Here is an 18,533-nt window from a genome sequence, read left to right as displayed (position 1 = left end):
TGAAACTGACACAAACATTTCTGTGCAGCAAGATGATTCCCTTGTCTGTCTATTGAGTACTGGATGTAGCACAATCAGAGACATGTGGAAGGATTGTACAAGCAACAATGGGGACCGAGGATGAACTTTGCACAATCTTTTGTGCTTTTATATAAACTGCAGCAAAGCTACAGATGGAAGACATTTGTTAGAATAAGCATGAAACATACTGCAAGGCTACCTTAGGAAGGGCTTCAACAAACTTCACCACCAGTTCGCCTTCATTTCCTTCCTCATTTTCTCCCTCCTGGCTCTTTACAAAGCCTGCAAAAGTGTTGGAAGAGAAAAATCATTTGCCAGCTGAGAAATGCACAACAAGCACACACATTTGCAAAAGTAAAATAAAAAAAACTTGGCAGCAAATGGAAACTGCTAATTATTCTGCTTTCTGGACACAAAAATGGGAAGCATTTGTGTGTACAAGAATCATGATTCTATCAGAATGTTTGCAAAGTCCATTTATTGAGTCCACTGAATGACCTTAGTATCTTGTCTTTTTATTATTTCCTTTCATTTAATAAAGGTGTTAGAAGTCTCAGTGCATGTGTGGACAAGAGGATAAGGAGAACATAACAGCTCTTCCTACGCCACTCAAGATAGCACATTTTTGAAATTCTAATTTAAGATTCCTAACACATGGTTTCCATAGAAATGTATGCAAATCTCTGTATATTCCCCCCATTTTTTTTGTGTGTGGAGCTGGATTAATCGATCTCTGTGACATGTGAATAAGAGTACAGTAGAGGCATGCTATTTTTCTTTGCAGAGGAAAGAATAGTCAACAGACTTTGGGTATGTACTCTCTCACTGCATAAATGGCTGAGATTCAGGAATTCATACAATTTCCAGCATTGATGTACGGTTCTGCTTACAAAACAAACAAAATGATTGTCTCCCAAGGCATCAACTGTTTTTATTGGCTGCAATTCACAATGCGATTAAGCTGTAGCATTCCAATTTAAGTTCTGATAAAATACAAGGCAATTCTCCCAATCTTGGGAGAATCGATTTACATGGCTACCCCTAATATTTTTCTGCCCAAGTTGCTCTGCGATTGTGACAAAGGAGGCTCTGAATTGCTTGTTATGAAGATAGAAAACTGATTTTGCATGCCACTGCAAGCCTTCCAATTTAAGGTAGAGAGGTTTTGTGCAAAGACTATGCAATCTGGAGACAAGAAAAGCAAAAAAATGACCTCTCTCTCTCTCATACACACACACACACACACACACACACACACATGAGAGAGAGAGAGAGAGAGAGAGAGAGAGAGAGAGAGAACAAGTTCATTCTCCTACAGTTAATATAGCCATTCCACCAAATGCTGTGTACTACTATTGTACAACACAGAATTATGTTTAGGACTAGAAATGACATCTGTTGACTGCACTATATTACCTTGAATGGGTTCAATAACTTGGTATATGTCCAATATAACATAGCAATGATGGACTACACCCACAACACATTTTCTTCCAAGCTCAGACCAGCATGTATAATATTTCCCCCTCTCTTCTTAACCCTCACAATAACTGTGTGGTAAGTTCCAGAGCATGGTCTGAAGGTGCATGGTGCGGCAACCTTGTTGAAGCTAAGTAGGTCTGGTGAGTGCCAGAATGGGAGGCAACCCTCTGAGAGCTCTATATATATATCACCTTCTATGGTATAACATAAATTAAAATACATGATTTATGGAGAAATATACGGATTTGCCATGCAGCAGCAGCAGCAGCAGACTAAATTGCAGGGTCTGTGGCTAGTCTCAGTTGCCTGGCTGGCTTGTGCCCTTTGGATAATAGAATTGTAGGGCTTTTTTTAAAGGTATACTGCATGTATGAAACTTAAGCGATAATAAGAGAAACAGCCCTGATGATGAAATTTCAAGGGAAAGCAACAAATAAAAATGGGCAAAATACAGCAATTAAGACCAAAGAGTTACTACAACAATGAAGTATTTCAAAAGACAAAGTGGATATATTCTGATTCTTTCTCTCTCTCTCCCCACTTTTGAGTTTGTCAATAGCCCCCCTTCTGCAATATTGTCCCTTCTTGATAACCTAAACATCATTAGAGCTTCTGTATAATAAAGACAAAAGGTAGAAGAAACACTACTTTCTAGGCAGCTGGAGTAGAACTCAATGTAGAATTTTGTCTGAGACTTCGTCTTAAGGGTGGCACTGCAGCGCAGGAACTCAATCTGTCCCAGGGAGTCTGTGTACTTATCATCTGGAGAAAGGAGGACACTTGTTCAGGTTAAAGATAATAGTTTTTAAGCAATGAATGAGATTATTTTCTATTACATCTTTCTTGATTAAGGGCAGGGAAAGCTTGCACTGCATTTGCTTACCATTCTTCGAGACAAACTGAGAGGTGACAGCAACCTCAAAGGTAGCAAAGACAGGACTGTGATCACTTGTCATGATGTCACTGGTGCATCCTAAGAGGAAAGTCAGATTCTAAGCACCTGTTTTTCTTGACCTCCCAAGGATGGAGAGAATAAAGCAATTGTCTGTCCTATACTCAGAGTTATCTATGGAAACAAGAAGCCCCATCTCTTCAAGGGGGTTGTGTACTAGAGGGATCAGTCCATCTTGCTGGATCAGTCCATCTAGATGGATCAGTCCATCTAGATGGATCAGTCCATCTAGTACACAAAAGTTTTCTGACACAGGCTTTGGACATGGTTACTCCACATGTTCCTGAACACATCAGTCCAGGTGAGCCTTGGGGACCTTCTTCAGATTTCACCCCTCTCTGAAATAACATAGGTGGTGGTGGCCAATTGCAGGGCCTTCTCTGTTTTGGCACAACACATTTGGAATCCCTTCCCTAGAGAGCTTTATCTTATACCCATTTTAATTTTCCTGTCATCACCAGGCCAAAATGACTTCAGATTGAGTGTTTGCTGTAGAACTATAGTTTTACGGCATTTCATGTTATAGTTTGCTATGTATCATGATTTTGATAAAATATTTCCTAACTGTGGTTTTATTTTATGTGTGTCATTTTGGTAAGACTCCGACAGCATTTGCCGAAGAGCTGCTTCTAAGCATTTGATTGGGAACACATTAAAAATACATTTAAAAGACAAACAAACCCAGAGGCCGGAACTGGGAACCAGGATTAAGAAACACTAAACCACCAGCAACCCTCTAATGCTACACAGCTTTTGACTCAGGGAAAATGGGATGTTCTACAGGTTACTGACGGTAGTGAGGTTCTTCCTGCTTAGTGACAGCGGGCTAAGAAGGTGTTCTAACATCTGCAAGGTGCATTCCTAGTCATCACACAGCCAATTCTCTCCCCACTACACATCCAAGTTTTAGGAGCAAGCATTCCAAGCCAGAAACGACAGGGTGCATCCGTTGCTGAGAACTTGGCAGCGAAAGGCAATGCTACAGATTCAGCTCTGAATCATTTCCGTTTAAACCAGCTTTGCTGCTATTCCCAATCTGTTCTCTACCCACCATAAGATTGACACACCACATGCACCAGGGGATATGATTTCCAGAGCACTCGATCACACCAGGATGGCAAATTGTATTTCACCTGCAAACAAAAGGAGAATCAATATCGAAAACACATCACTCCACGAGAAGGAAAGCTCTGGTGCCAAAAAGCCAGCAGCTTGTTCCCAATTAGAGTTCTTTCATGGTGCTCCTCTATAGAAAGAGGAGCAGTTCTGGCAACAGACACCATTTGAAACATCGTAATATGCTGGAAGATATGGCATACCCCTGTTGCTTTCTGCTTGGTGTAGACATAATGCTCCCGGGTGTTCCTTTCAAAGCGATAGGTTGGGGCAAATGTTATTTCTTCCTCCTCTGAAAGAGACAGATGGCCAGTTATTGTTTTAACCAAAACCTGGGTACACATGTCAAAGCACATCATGCAGGTTACTTCAAATCAATGTATGGGGCAACTCCTAGAACACAGTTAGCTGTTAGTATATGGTCTCTCACCATATGGATCGGGCAGTTTTCTTAATGGAAAGAAATCAGTTGCATTGCAAAGAAATAAAGGATTGTCACAAACAAAACATTTACCACATGTGTCAGTTTCTATACAGAGCAATTTAAAGCAGGTAATCACTCTCTCTACTGAGATTACTTTCTCAGTGATTACCCCTTTAGAAGGATGTTTTTCAATGGCAGAGTAAAAAAGGGCAAAGGAATAGAAGCAAACTTACCAAACTGCAGAAACACCTTTTGATCCCTCTTTTCAATGAGAAGCTGGTCGTAAGGCAGTAGTTCTGTGTACTGCATCTGTTTGATCTTGTGGACGATATTGTCTGCTTCCTGATAACAAGGAAATGTCATAATGGCAGATGTACCACTCTCTTTTCTTAAAAAAAACAAAAAAACCTTCCTGGTTAATAAATAGCACACTAGCATCTGAGGCCACAAAAATCTGTTACTGAGGCCCAACTACATCTGATACGCAACTGGATCTCCTGACACTTTGATTCTCAAAACTGGTTGATAGCAACGGTACATTTTCCAATCCAATTTACATACATTTTTCAAAGTTGCTGCAAGGGCTAAGAGCAACTTGGAACAGGAGTGATTTAGATCAGGAAAATGACATGAGGAAAAGATGATTTTGAAGGGATTTTTTTTAAAAAAGGACTTTCAAAAGCCACCCCAAAGTGTTCCTGCTCTGATTCCATTTGAAACTTCCTGTAGCTAGTTTTAAATAACAAACTAAGAACCTATCAGTTTTTCCCTGCGTTTTGTGTAGTTCCTATCCTTAGTTGCAAATACACCATCAAAAATGTTATCACCCTGGAATAGAGTTCAATGGGGCTTATGCCCAGGAAAGTGGATATAGGATTTCAGCCCTCAGGTGTTTAGTTTCCTAGGACCAAAATGTATTTGCTATACTGATCTCTTGATTACAGTGTACCCAGTATCAGCACCCATTACGCCTCTCGTAACACCCCTAACCATCCCTTGGTGCTTTCCCACATATCCCTAACAGTCTTCTTCCGGCTTTTTCTTCCTGCTTGGTTACTCAGCAGCTGCAAATAGCCATGCTTTCCTTTAGGCTCCATGATACTTGCTTGCTTCAACTTCAGCAGCAACCACATATCCAGAGAAAACACAAGTCTGATTATTGGAAGAACAGGTATCACCCAAGCTCAAGCCGAGGTGGGGGGGGGGTGTATGAGCAAAATGTATGGAGAATGATTCTAATGTAGGTTCATCACTAAAATCATGAATGTCTGCATGAACCCTAAGAGTGTGACCTAATTCAAATCTCATCCCACCCAAAAATTCATTAGGTGACAGGGATGGATGGGTTCTGGGTGAGTGCCTGGAACCCACTGGGATTTTGCTACTGCTCAGCAGAGAGTGGAAGTGGTGCCCAACTTTTGTAAAAATATAATAACAGAAGTCTACTTTGCAAAGTTATTGTAAGGATAGCCTGGTTAATGCCTGTAGAATGCTCCAAACACTCACAAGAGTTCTGCATAAATGCAAAGTACTATTAGCTAGTAGCAGAGTGCTGGACTAGGACTTGGGAAACCAGGGTTAAAATCCCCACTCAGCCATCAAGCTTACTGGAGGACCTTGGGCCAGTCACTCTCTCTCTCAGCCTAACCTACTTCAGAGGTTTGCTGTGAGGATAAAACTAGGAGGACAAGGACCATGTACACTACCTTGAGCTCATTGCAGGAAATGTGGGATAGAAATGTAATAATAAAATGAAAGAAAAAATAAACAAGCTCTCTAACCGCTGTGGGCAATTCTAGGCGATAGTTCAAGTCTCCCAGCCAAAAGAGATGAGTAAACCGGTGGGTGATGTTAAATGGACTCAACTTCTTGTCTCCCAGTGACAGAAACCGCAGAATACTTGTGTAGTTCTGGTTCCGCCTATTAAAACACAAGAACAAAGCTCAGTATACCATATATGGCCTCTCACCAGCAGCATTATCAGCAGAGACAGTTGGCTCAAGACAACAGTGGACTAGATAATAAGCCCATGAATCTTTCCCTGTCTTGGCTCTGGCTAAAGCCTCAGCCTCCCAAAGGCAATATACAGCCAGACAACCAGTTCTGTAGGAGTAACTTGTCTCTGTGCATTACTATGGAACTATCTGATCCAACTTTGGCCACTAGCTTAGCATTGTACACATTTAAATGGAAGAAGTAGCTGCTTGGTTGCCAGAAGAAAAGGTTTATGGGTTCTATTTTTCTGTTTCCTACTGATAGTTTACCGACTGGTGAAACTGGTCTAAACTTGAAGGGTCAGCAGCTTGTGGTATAGTCCATTTCCTCTAAAGGAAAGCTTTTTTTAAAAAATGACATTCACTGTAGAAAAAAGAGAAAGCACATACTATTTAAATGTATTGAATAAAAAGTGAGAGCTATTTAAATGCCAGGGAAAGAAGGAAACCTTGCACTATTTTTGCAGTATTTTAAAAGGGGCATCTTTAAGTGGATATATATACACACATTTCACTGTAGGACACACAAAAATTAAGAAAAAACCTTTGAAAATAGCTTTGTGTGTATATGTATGTACAGTCATACCTTGGATCCTGAACGCCTTGGTACTTGGACGTTTTGGCTCCTGAACGCCGCAAACCCAAAAGTGAGTGTTCTAATTTGCGACCGTTCTTTGGAACCCGAATGTCCGACGGGGCTTCCAAGGCTTCCGATTGGCTGCAGGAGTTTCCTGCAGCCAATCAGAAGCCGCACTTTGGATTCTGAATGTTTTGGAAGTCAGACTTTCGGAATGGATTCCGTTCAACTTCCAAGTTATGACTGCATGTGCATATTTGCCATCAGTAGCACTATACAACAGCTGTCTTAAACATCTGCATACAATGCATTGCAATAGTGCTAGCTGCATTTCTGAGAGCTTCTTGTATTTGCCTCCTGCTGGCTTCCAGGTATACCTTGATTTAAACTGATTGACCAGAGAATATGGTACAATGCAAAAAGAAATGTGTATAGCAGCAATTCAACATTATTGCTTCCAAATCTCTGAAAAGTTGTTGCCTCTACACAACCAAAAGGGCTCTGGGAATAAGATCCTCCATTCAAATGCCCTAATGCAGTCAAATCTGCAGATAAAGTGGCAGCTTTAATTTACCATACATACTGTCTCTGTGTGAATTTATTTATTATTTATTAGTATTTATTTTCTGCTAAGTAGTCAGGAGTGCTTCAATACCTTCAGAGCTACTGCAACATTGGGCCTTGCACAAACAAAAAATACGGGGCAACCACCAAGCCTGGGGTACCTTGTTGCAATCTATGAGTGTGCCAGAGGACAGAAGGAAGACCTTGAAGTATGTGTTGCCATGGGAATTTGCAACTGCTTCAGGAAGCAAAAATTGGGGCATGTGAAGACGGAAAAGTACTGCGATATAACACAGCTCGACTCTTCTGCTTTATATTGGCATGTTTGCACGGTTTCTATTTCTGGAGCACTCAGCAAAGGGAGGGCTATACATTGAGTCAACAAACAAGCGAGACCTGTAAGCACAAATAGTTACAACCTCTCTGTTCCTGTTTTACTGGAATGTTCCCTTCTAAACCACAGGAAGAAACAACAATGGAAACCCAGTCTTCAGCTATTCATTTGTTGCTTTTAGAAAAAGAAGAAATCGTATAATCACAGTTACAGATTCTTCAACTATCTAGCTACAGTTTGTAGCCTGTGTCCATGCCCATGTGTGTGTATTACTCTTAAGTTGCACATGATGGGGAGATGCTGGTGCACTGAAATTTTCACCCCACAAAAATGAAGACATGTTTCAGGTGCCTAGGACTTACTTATCTGCCAACGTTTGTGAATTTTGTTTACATCACCAGCAGGACTGCAGCCTCAGGTCTTTAGTCCAAATAACCATCTGGGCCAAGATAAATAATCTGTGCCTCTTTGTATAGAAAAAAAAGCTTTTTGAATACATTCTATGTGTTCCATACTTCAGTGGGGCTTCTTGTTCCAAAGAATGCAGCTCAGGGTCATTAACAGCATGCTTAGCACTGGCCACTTTCAGAAAAAGCAGCTGCACAGGGCCCCAATCCAGTTGGGACTGCAGTGCATGGGAAGAAGCTTTTCTTTTAAAAAAAATTCCCTGTGCAAAATTCCACCCCACACCCTGGTGCTATTTGCTGTCCAAATGTGCTATTTGCAGAAACCAGCACCTTTAGTGAAGAGGTAAACAGAGGAAAGGATTCTCCCTTTCCATTGGGTTCCTCATCCCTGAACTAGATGGATTGTTGATTTGCTCCAGCTGGGGCCCCTTTATGCCCCAGCCCTATATTCTTAAAATTGGCGGGTGGCACTGTGGGTTAAACCACAGAGCCTAGGATTTGCCGATCAGAAGGTCGGCGGTTCGAATCCCCGTGATGTGGTGAGCTCCCGTTGTTTGGTCCCAGCTCCTGCCAACCTAGCAGTTCGAAAGCACGTCAAAGTGCAAGTAGATAAATAGGTACCGCTCCAGCAGGAAGGTAAACGGCGTTTCTGTGCGCTGCTCTGGTTCGCCAGAAGCGGCTTAGTCATGCTGGCCACATGACCCGGAAGCTGTACGCCTGCTCCCTCGGCCAATAAAGCGAGATGAGCGCCGCAACCCCAGAGTCGGCCACGACTGGACCTAATGGTCAGGGGTCCCTTTACCTTTACTTACTAAGTATCTTTACTAGAGATAAGACATGCAAGGGTGACTATTTAAAATCCTTCCCATGTGTTTCTTTTCTTGTTCAAATAATACCCACCACCACTACCAAGCTGTCACATCTAATTTGAATATTTGTACTGATAGGAAGCTCTCTGTCAGCAACTGCAAGGCTCTCCAATGGCCCTCAGAATTTTACCTGTGTTTCTTCTCACTTCCTGAAGTCAAATGGCTGTTCACAAAACCAAAGGAGGTTCCATTAAACATGAATGACACCCCAACAGCTCCTTTGTTGCCTGAGAGGTAAAACAAAACAAGAAACGGAGAGATTGAGAAATCAATCCAACCCCCAGGGCTAACTAGAACAGCAAAAGACTTCTAAAGTAGAATAGCGGATGCAGAGAAGAGGAAACCAGAACAGCAGGACTTCACATGTGTAATGCAGAGTTCCACTGAATATTTTCTTCCAAAAGCTTAGGAAAGAAAGTGAAAGATGAATTTCCCTCTGCAGTTGAACAAAGTTCTATTCTTCCAGTTATGGATTTTTCAGCAGAGCAAGAAACCCTGTGGTTTTCATCGATGGGACAGTTCCTGCAAATTATTCCTGTGAATAACATTGTAGTGAAAAAGGATTTATATATATCTGCAAGGATGCAAGGCATTCCTGAATTCCCATCATACTCACATCTGATCTGACTTACAACAGTATCAATGGAATGATTTGTGGGAGCACATCGATGAGCACACCTCTAACACTGAGAGCACATTATTGCATGTGAGTACACTAGCACAAATCACTGTAGGATTATATCAGCTATTATAGTACATTTCCAAAGGATACATACCATACAGTATCAGTAATTTTGCTGACAAAGTTGAAAGAGGAAGCAGTGACTTTCAAGAGTGGTCATGAAAAGAAGCATATCTTACGATACTCTTTCATATTCTGTTTCAGTCTTTGGCTTCCTCTCATTTATTTGAATGTATAACCTTTGAGATCCAATGTAGGATTTTTAAATTTTTTATTTAAAAAGGATCTATGTGGCCAAAAAAAGGTAAGCCTGCCCTCCATACCTTCTGCCCCGGTAAGCCAGCAAGGCTTGGGAAGTGGTCTTGCCACTTCACACACAGAGACAACCCCAAATCGCACCGTTAGAATAGTGCACAAATGAACCTTTGGCTCGGGTGCATGTTTTAGGGCAGGAAATCCCAACGTGGGAATCGGGTACTGAAAACACCTCTCTGCATATCTTTCAACCTTGGGAGACTTGTTGTGATGAGAGTGTCTGTCAAGTACATTTTGTGCAAGCCTTACCCAGTCTGTTTGCAATTCCTGTCTTCACGTTGTCAATGCAGAGGTGGCTTATGCGATTCTCATGTTCTGGCTTGGCCAGGACAACAATCCTGATGTTCCAGAGGGTATGGATTGCTACCTAATCAGGAAAAAGGAAGTCAGCTGTCACATAGTTTGATGCAGCTACACTGTAATAAAGACTAAACCCATAGTAAAGGTTATTTGTATTATGACAGACAGAGGTCTATACTAAATCCCTGGCCCTGAATGGGGTAACTGTGCACCTCAAGGACCAGGTCCATAGCCTGGGAGTCATTTTGGACTCACAGCTGTCCATGGAGGCGCAGGTCAATTCTGTGTCCAGAGCAGCTGTTTACCAGCTCCACCTGGTACGCAGGCTGAGACCCTACCTGCCCGCGGACTGTCTCGCCAGGGTGGTGCATGCTCTAGTTATCTCCCGCTTGGACTACTGCAATGCGCTCTACGTGGGGCTACCTTTGAAGGGGACCCGGAAACTACAACTAATCCAGGACGCGGCAGCTAGACTGGTGACTGGGGGCGGCCGCAGGGACGACATAATGCAGGTCTTGAAAGACCTACATTGGCTCCCAGTACATTTCTGAGCACAATTCAAAGTGTTGGTGTTGACCTTTAAAGCCCTAAACGGCCTCGGCCCAGTATACCTGAAGGAGTGTCTCCACCCCCATCGTTCTGCCCAGACGCTGAGGTCCAGCGCCAAGGGCCTTCTGGCAGTTCCCTCATTGCAAGAAGCAAAGCTACAGGGAACCAGGCAGAGGGCCTTCTCGGTAGTGGCGCCCGCCCTGTGGAATGCCCTCCCATCAGATGTCAAAGAGATAAACAACTACCTGACATTCAGAAGTTCAGGGAAGTTTTTAATGTATGACATCTTAGTGTATTTTTTGTATTTGTGGAAGCTGACCAGAGTGGCTGGGGAAACCACAAATAATAAATTATTATTTTATTATTATTATAAATCCTCCTCAAACATACCTCTGGTTCTCATTTTAGGGGAACGGCTGTAGTTCATTGACAAAGTACCTGCTTTGTATGCAGAAGGTCTCAGTTCAACCCTTGGCATCTCCAGGTAGGGGTGGGAATTTCCCCTATCTGAAACCCAGGACAGCTGCTGCCAGTCAGTGCAGACACTATTGAGCTAGATATACCAATGGTTTGATTCAGTATAAGGCCGTTTTCTATTGTCTAAGCATGCGGCACAAATGAGGACGCTACTGCGTTGTAGGCCACATCCATGCTAAAGCACATTTAAAGCACATGACTTCCCCCAAAGAATTCTGGAGACCATAGTTTGTAAAATGTGAATGAGAATCGTAGCTCTTTGAGGCGTAAACTACAGTTCCCATTATTCTTCAGGGAAAACTTTGCACTTTAAATGTGGGGTGTGGGTGTGACCCTCATTGCATACAGAAATAAACTACTGAATGGAAGTTGGGTTCAAGATATGCCCTGCTTTTCGATAACGACTGGCACAGCATATTTCTGCTTATGGGGAACAGCATTTATAGCAATCGCATAAATTCAAGTGAAACACAGGGTGCCCCCCATATTATACCCAAACTGTATTTTACCTAATATTAGAGATGAGAAGCAGAATCAATTTTGATCTTTAACATCCAGCGTAGAATGATAATTAGTGGCATAAGATCTTTGACCCCAAGGGGGGCCACTAGGTGGCGCGTTGGAAGATGGCCGACAATAACATCTCTCTGACCCATACGAGGTATTAAGGGGCTGCTATGGGAAGTAGGCAGCCTTCCTGACCCCCTCAAGATAGTGAGGGGGGCTGCCTTGCCAGCGGTGTTCATAATGCACCCCCAGATCCAAGAGATGGGGGTGCCGAACACTTGGCACGAGCCCTCGGTGGAGTCAGAACTTCCCGACGCCGATTCCAATCAGCGCGTGCTGGTTGCTTCAGCTTGGAATTATAATTGGAAATAATAGGATTGGAAGGAAGGCTGAAGCACATATATCAAGTGAAGCTCAACGATAAGACTGCTGATTAATGGATCTCTGTGACCGGGAGTGACGGATGGATAAGTAAATCTTTTGATGATCCACCACTAGGAGAATGTATGTCTGGAATGTATGTCTGGAACGATCTTTGCATGATGTGATAATAATAACCCTCCACCCCAGAAAGAAATAAGATCGTCGCGTTTTAATAATCATACACAGAACTTTAAAAACTGGGGGGGGGGGATATAAATATAATAAGAGAAGATCGAATGGTGAGAAGGAGGAAAATTTTTATGACACAGTTAAAAAAAATGGCGTCTCGCCAAGACAGGCTCACTGGAGAAGAAAACAGGGGGAGGAGAATCAGGATTGTGTGAAAGAGAAGGAATGTTGGAATGAAAGTTTGACCTGACAGAGCCCCCTAATTTACTTGATTTATTGGGCTAGCCTGAGGAAAAATAACGGACAGACCGAAGATTAACTTTGTTTATGGAAGTATTCAACAGAGGCTGTTCTTGAATAATATGAGTTTGGAAGAGCACAAAACCCACACAGAGATGCCAAATTTTCAACCTGTTTGTGAAAATCATCAGAGATCGCAAAGAAAGGAATACATGATAACAACAAGAAGAGAAAGAAAGTAATAAAGGTCTATCTGAATCGAACTGGATAGAACTGTCTAATAAAAGCAGCAAATAAGTGATGTCTGGAGTCATCCGGAATTTTGGACTCGTGCGGAGCTTGATGTATGGGTACCCCCCAAAAATTTAAAATTTGGCTGTATAATCTGGAACTAATGTGATTTGAACAATGTGATGTGATTGGCCTGTTAATAAAAATTATTTCAAAAAAAAAAAAGAAAAAAAAAGATCTTTGACCCCAATAAAATATGTGCTGTAGAGTGGCTAGGGAAACCCAGCCAGATGGGTGGGATATAAATAATAAAATTATTATTTCTATTATTATTATTATTATTAGGTGTCTAATATATCTAACAGTCTTCAGAAACAACATCTAGATTTTCTTCAAGGCGCAAGTATGCTGGCAATGTGGATGATATACATTGCTAGTGAAGTCTACTATCCCTGTTTTGCCTTAAGCGTCAGAATAAAAATGTCTTTCCTTACCACTTTGAAGCTGATACTTGTAATCTCTTGCAAGGATTGTCTTAGAATCTCTTGCCATTCTTTCTCTCCCAGGGAGTCCTCCTGTGTGCCAATCACATAGATGTCATGTGGAATGTAGTCAGCTGTGTCATCTCGGGTCTTCCCCTGCCCCTTAGAGAGAAACCAGGAGCTGATCTTCTTTGGTGGAGGAGCATCACCTAGATGGACAAATCCAAAACCAATATGAAACTGATCCATCTAGAGCAGTATCGTTTACAGGAAGTTTCCCCAGCGCTAATGACTTTCTGAATGCAAAGCAAGAGCTCCACCACTGAGCTGTCCCACAACTCTCCACTAGCCTACGAGGAGATAGCTTTTATATGGTTTACTACATGCAGAATCTCACATGGACACACACAAATGGATAATATGCTTTGTGCCACATTTTATCTGCATTTCTCTGATGGACAAGTCACCACCTCCTTTCCTAGCAGATGTTTAATTCAGCAGAAATATCACTGTGGGGAGGGTTGTCCTTGTTGATTCCCCCACCCTGTCACCCAGCTTTCAGAAATAGGATCCTCTGTCAGAAAAGGAGTAGCCATTGAGGTGCCCTTGAGATGTTGTTGAACTCCCAACTTCCATCAGCCCCAGCAACACGGTCAGTGGTCAGGGATGATGGAAGTCCCATAACATCTGGCAAACACCATGTCTGGATATTCCAGGAACAGATGAATCTGCCTATCTGATGATTCCCTTATACAAAAGAAGGCAATACATTAAATGACAGAGATGTTCAAGCAATAAAGGAGTATAGCAATGAGGGTAGCTGGCAAAGCTGTGATATGGTTACGTTTGAACCAAGCAGCACAAACATGCTAAACTTTATCAGAAATGCATTGAGACGAAACTTGTAGGAATCTAAACAGCAAAGATTGGGACACAAAACTAAAATGTATACCCAGGTTCCAGGTCCCAATGAAGATGGTGATCATATCAGGCTCTGGCTGCTCAGAATGCTTATTCTTCATCTGCTGTAAAAGTTGGCAGAAGCCTTCTCTCTTCTAAAAATGGAAGAGCAAAATACAAAGAAACCTGGCTAATAAGATTACACTTGTTACACGGAGGCTGGAGCAAATTCCTCCCTCATGGTGGCGTGCCATGTGGCAAGGACTAGTCATGCTGGTGCTGAATTTTGAAAAAATCAGATTCTTCTGAAGTTAAAAACCAGGATAAGTATGTGAATGCTTGGGTCTGGGGCAACCATCCAGTAGAAGTCTAATGACTATTACAGTCTGCAATATCTGGAGAGTACCACATTAGCTATGCATCCGTTCCAGTCATTCTTTTACTTAAACTATGTGAAGATTGAAGGCAGTTCAACTAATTTCCACTAAGCTGCTCCAGAGTTGAAGTTTGTATTCTCCTTTCATCTATTACAATGAATGACTGAGATCTAATCTGCCAATTTCCTTGACCCTGTGCAAACACAAAGGATAAGCATGACTCATATTACTGCATAATTTTTATTACAGACTCACTTATGCTTAGGAAACGTTCTCTGGAGATATTTTAGCTTTATTTGAACTGAATGGATGAGAGCCCTTAAAAGAATTCACTTAGCTTTCTCTTTGGTATAGGGTAGGGGGAGCCAATGTGGTGCCCTCCAGATGTTGCTGGATGACAACTTCTATGAGCCCAGCCAGCATGGCCAATGGTCAGAGATGATGGGAGAGTACCATGTTGCTGGCAAAGGCACACAAAGATGCCAACATTCTTCTCCAGAAACTCACATATGGAATATGTTATTGAATACCATGTAGGGGTGCCATCTCCTAGGAACGGAACCTTTTTTGGGGGCCCCATTTTTTGGGGGGGAAGGAGCCAGCCCCACAGTGTTCAAATGGGGCGGAGTAGACCAAGCCTGGAACCAAAAGTGGTGTGGCTTCAGTGGCAAGCTCCTTCTCCTCCTCCTCCCGGGCACTGGCAACCGCCGCTACACCACTGGCCAGATTCTCTTACTGGGGATGGGGACAGAACTTGATTATTTTCTCTCTTTACATTTTTCTCTTTTTAAAAAATAGCAAAATAATGTCATAAATAGCAATGCCTTGCCTGCGTTAAAGGGCGCAGTGTTCACAAGTACCCATAGTGATGAATTTACCTTAGAATCAGCAAATACATATTCTTTTCGGTGTGTTTTCTCTTTTTCTGTTTCCAGTACAATTACCAGCTTGTTAGGAAACTTCTGAGACTTGATGAGCTGTAGAACTAAGAAGAAGCAAGAGAACACTGGTTCTGGCAGCACAAATTCTGAAATGAAATGTACTACAATGCTGATACATGCCTGTGTATATGAAGTTGTAAACTCCAGTGCTATTTATAACCTCCTGGTCTATGATGAATAAGGTTAGGTTAAAAAAAAATGACAGCAATTTAAGACTGAGCCTGAGGTACAAGTTATGGTTTCAAGGCCTAACTACTGCTGGAACACTTTCTGGACATGAAACACTGAAGCTGCTCAGCACAAAGGAATATTGTGTAGGCTCTATGGCCCCAAACACTTGAAGGGCTTGCCCACACTAGAGTTTATTGAGTGTTTGCAGCTGTTTACTGAATGTTTGCATTCCGCTTTAATTTGCGTAGTCCACATGGCACCCTCAACCTCAACATTTCACCCCTGTAAAATTGGGTTTATCTGATATGCAGCTAATCCAATAAATTGGGGGAAACCAGGTGCCCAACTGCTCTATTCAGTGTCACAGACTAGGTGGGGTGTTGGGAGGGGGGACTCAATATTCCCCTTCTGCTCTTCCCTTTCCACTACTTCTTCAAAGCTTTCATTTCTTTTCAGCTGTGTTTCTACCTATTTCGTTTGCACTTATGAATGGAGGGGGGGTGTCCCCCTCAGATTTGCTCAAACCCAAAAAACTCACAAGTAAACAACTTAAAAAATTGTGCACTGAGAATTTATAACTGACATTGTGAAACACATTTCCTGTACTGTTGGCTGCCAGATCTCTGGAATATCAGCAAAAATATTCAGTGAATCCCAGTGCTCTCACCCATCTCAAATGAGCCCAGTATCTTACTTTTATTGTGAGTGTAGAACTTGTCTTCAGGGCCATCCTTAGCTTTCTTGATAATGAGTTTTCCTAATTCAACATCAACCTTAAGATGTATTTTGGATGGAATTCCAAGAGAATCAGTTTTCACCTATGAGAAAAGGAAAACATTATTCATAAGTGATCCCCCCCTACCATTTTGAATGAGATACCGTAACTAGCTCTTAACACTGCATATATGCAAACACACACACACACACACACATATATATCTATATATATCCAGTATGCAGATTTTCTTGTGGCATTGTACTGTATTGAGGAACTTTGGTTGAGTGAACATGGAATGTTATTTTTTTTAAGGAGAGCACTGTACCCATGAATTAAAAACATGGGGTTATAGTCAATGTAGGGCTAGGCAGATTGCTCCATCAGCACACAGATTTCTCATTATTCTATAGAATGACCTCCCCCTCTTCTCCCACCCACCCCCTATTTGTCCTGCGGTTTTCTCCAAGCCTCCAGAACAGATTTGGGTATAGCGCAGGACACACATCCTGGGGGAAGCAACAGTGGGCTCTCTTATGCTAGTCCTAATTCTTGTGCTAACCCACAAATGACATTTAATACCACTCAACGTGCTGTTCTGACAGTCATGGTGCTTCTCTATAGCATTATAAAAACTTACTATACTACTGGAGGGGAAAAATAAAATTCACCTCAAAAGTTACAGGAGGGATAAGCGAACGTCGATGTGTTGAGTCGGGCCCTTCAATCAACAATTTTTTCACCTGTAAAAATGCAAGCACATAGATTTCTATTTGAAAGTCCTAAACTGCAGTTGGAGAGATCCCAGATTAAGACAATCCATGTCATAATGCGCAGATCAGCAACGATAAATAAGCACCCTGATTTAGTGACACAAATTCAGACTGTCAAATTAATTAGGAAGAAACTGAGATTATTATTACTGAGATTAAATTACTATATCACCCTTCACCCAAGGTTCATAGGGAGGTTTACAATATACAAACGCAAAAATACGTAACACAATAACAATAAAAAACAATTAACCCCAGTTTAAAAGGCCATATACAAAAACACATACTAATGTAAAGTGTGCATTAAAATGCATCTATTAATGAAACTATAATACAAAAATTCTTTACATTAGGGGAAACTGCTTTCCAAAAATGTATATATTACATAAAATGTATATATTAAGAAAAAATGCACTAAAATGATGATGAATTTTCATGAGGACTTTAAAAATAATACTGATGATCAACTGATGTGGAAATGCGGATAACTGAACATAAGATTGGAAAAAATGAGAAACTGAGAGTCATTTGCTAAGGATGCTAAGAGTGGTTAGGGGACCAGTTCACAGCTCCCAGGATTCTTTGGAGGGAAGCCATGACACTTTAAGGTGGTATGCTACTGCTTTAAATGTATGATGCAGTTGGGGCCCAGATCTATGGAAAGGAGAAGCTTGGGGATTTGACCTATGCATTGTTTGAAAGGAAGGAGGCTAGACACCTTACAAGAGCTTTTAGTTCCTGGCTAGCAAAAACAACAACAGAATTTCATGTCAAAAGGTTTCTGGCCTCCCCACTCCCACCCTATTTCCCTCAATAAGCGCTGGGATAAAGAAACATAGACATAAGAACGACAGGTGTGTGAATAAAGCTACCGGAAAATAAAGAGGGAGCAATGAAGAATTATTGTTTCCAGTGTTGAACTCATTACTTGGCCTTCAGCGACTGGTCCAAGACTGGCTTACAACAGTTGAAAGTTCAGTATTAAAAACAGTTAAAACTAATTAAAACAAACATTGCCATACCTTGTCTTCAATGGAAGAAAGCAAGCCAGTCAACTGGACAAGTTTTCCACGGGTGGCATCACAAGATGGCTGGTAGAAATAATGCAGAAGAAGCAAAGTGTTAGGTACCAGTGAAGTAACTCCCTCCCTCCCTCAATGGAAGCTTGAAATTGTACCACAAGCATAGATCATCTGTGATACGTGTCAGAAAAAAGAAAGAAAAGCCAGCACTGGAGTGCCTTATATTATGTCAGCAAGTCTCCTGCATCCTGAAACACGGCAGCCTGGAATTTAAGCGAATTTGCTGAACAGATAAATCAAAGACAATGCATTTCAAACTTGGCATGTTGGGCAGAGGAGGCTAGCGAGTGATGCAAAGGCAGTCTAGAGTCGAGCCATGTAGGAAAACTGAAATGGTGACATTTACAGAGCCACAGGTGGAAGAAGTACTTGGAAGAGGTACTTGGAATATGTGGGCTGATGGAAGGAAAGTCTTGCCAGAGGAATGCAGAGGGCCCATCCAGATAACCTGCTTATTTAACATGCATCCTGATTTGCTTACACGGAGGTTGGACCATAC

The 18,533-nt window shown here is 41.9% G+C and overlaps 1 protein-coding gene across 2 annotated transcripts in view; it reads right to left on the bottom strand.

Annotated features, from left to right (window-relative positions):
- The window catches only part of INPP5D (inositol polyphosphate-5-phosphatase D), a 57,397-nt gene that overhangs the window by 10,537 nt on the left and 28,327 nt on the right, over positions 1–18,533 (bottom strand). For both annotated transcript variants that reach the window (XR_014511984.1, XM_083443194.1), the window contains exons 7-21: positions 17,975–18,043; positions 16,851–16,922; positions 16,159–16,282; positions 15,231–15,337; positions 14,028–14,130; positions 13,088–13,284; positions 9,987–10,104; positions 8,871–8,967; positions 5,777–5,915; positions 4,229–4,337; positions 3,775–3,863; positions 3,507–3,588; positions 2,387–2,476; positions 2,152–2,265; positions 221–303 (exon numbers count right to left, since the gene is read on the bottom strand). Coding sequence is in view for 1 of the 2 variants with exons in the window: in XM_083443194.1 (XP_083299320.1) it covers positions 221–303; positions 2,152–2,265; positions 2,387–2,476; positions 3,507–3,588; positions 3,775–3,863; positions 4,229–4,337; positions 5,777–5,915; positions 8,871–8,967; positions 9,987–10,104; positions 13,088–13,284; positions 14,028–14,130; positions 15,231–15,337; positions 16,159–16,282; positions 16,851–16,922; positions 17,975–18,043 (1,593 nt within the window). In the remaining variant the exon portion in view is untranslated. The remainder of the gene's footprint in view (positions 1–220; positions 304–2,151; positions 2,266–2,386; positions 2,477–3,506; positions 3,589–3,774; positions 3,864–4,228; positions 4,338–5,776; positions 5,916–8,870; positions 8,968–9,986; positions 10,105–13,087; positions 13,285–14,027; positions 14,131–15,230; positions 15,338–16,158; positions 16,283–16,850; positions 16,923–17,974; positions 18,044–18,533) is intronic.

The sequence above is a fragment of the Podarcis tiliguerta genome (assembly GCF_965153285.1).
Source record: "Podarcis tiliguerta genome assembly, chromosome: 5".
Classification (NCBI taxonomy): Eukaryota; Metazoa; Chordata; class Lepidosauria; order Squamata; family Lacertidae; genus Podarcis; species Podarcis tiliguerta.
This window is presented reverse-complemented; position numbering and strand designations above follow the sequence as displayed.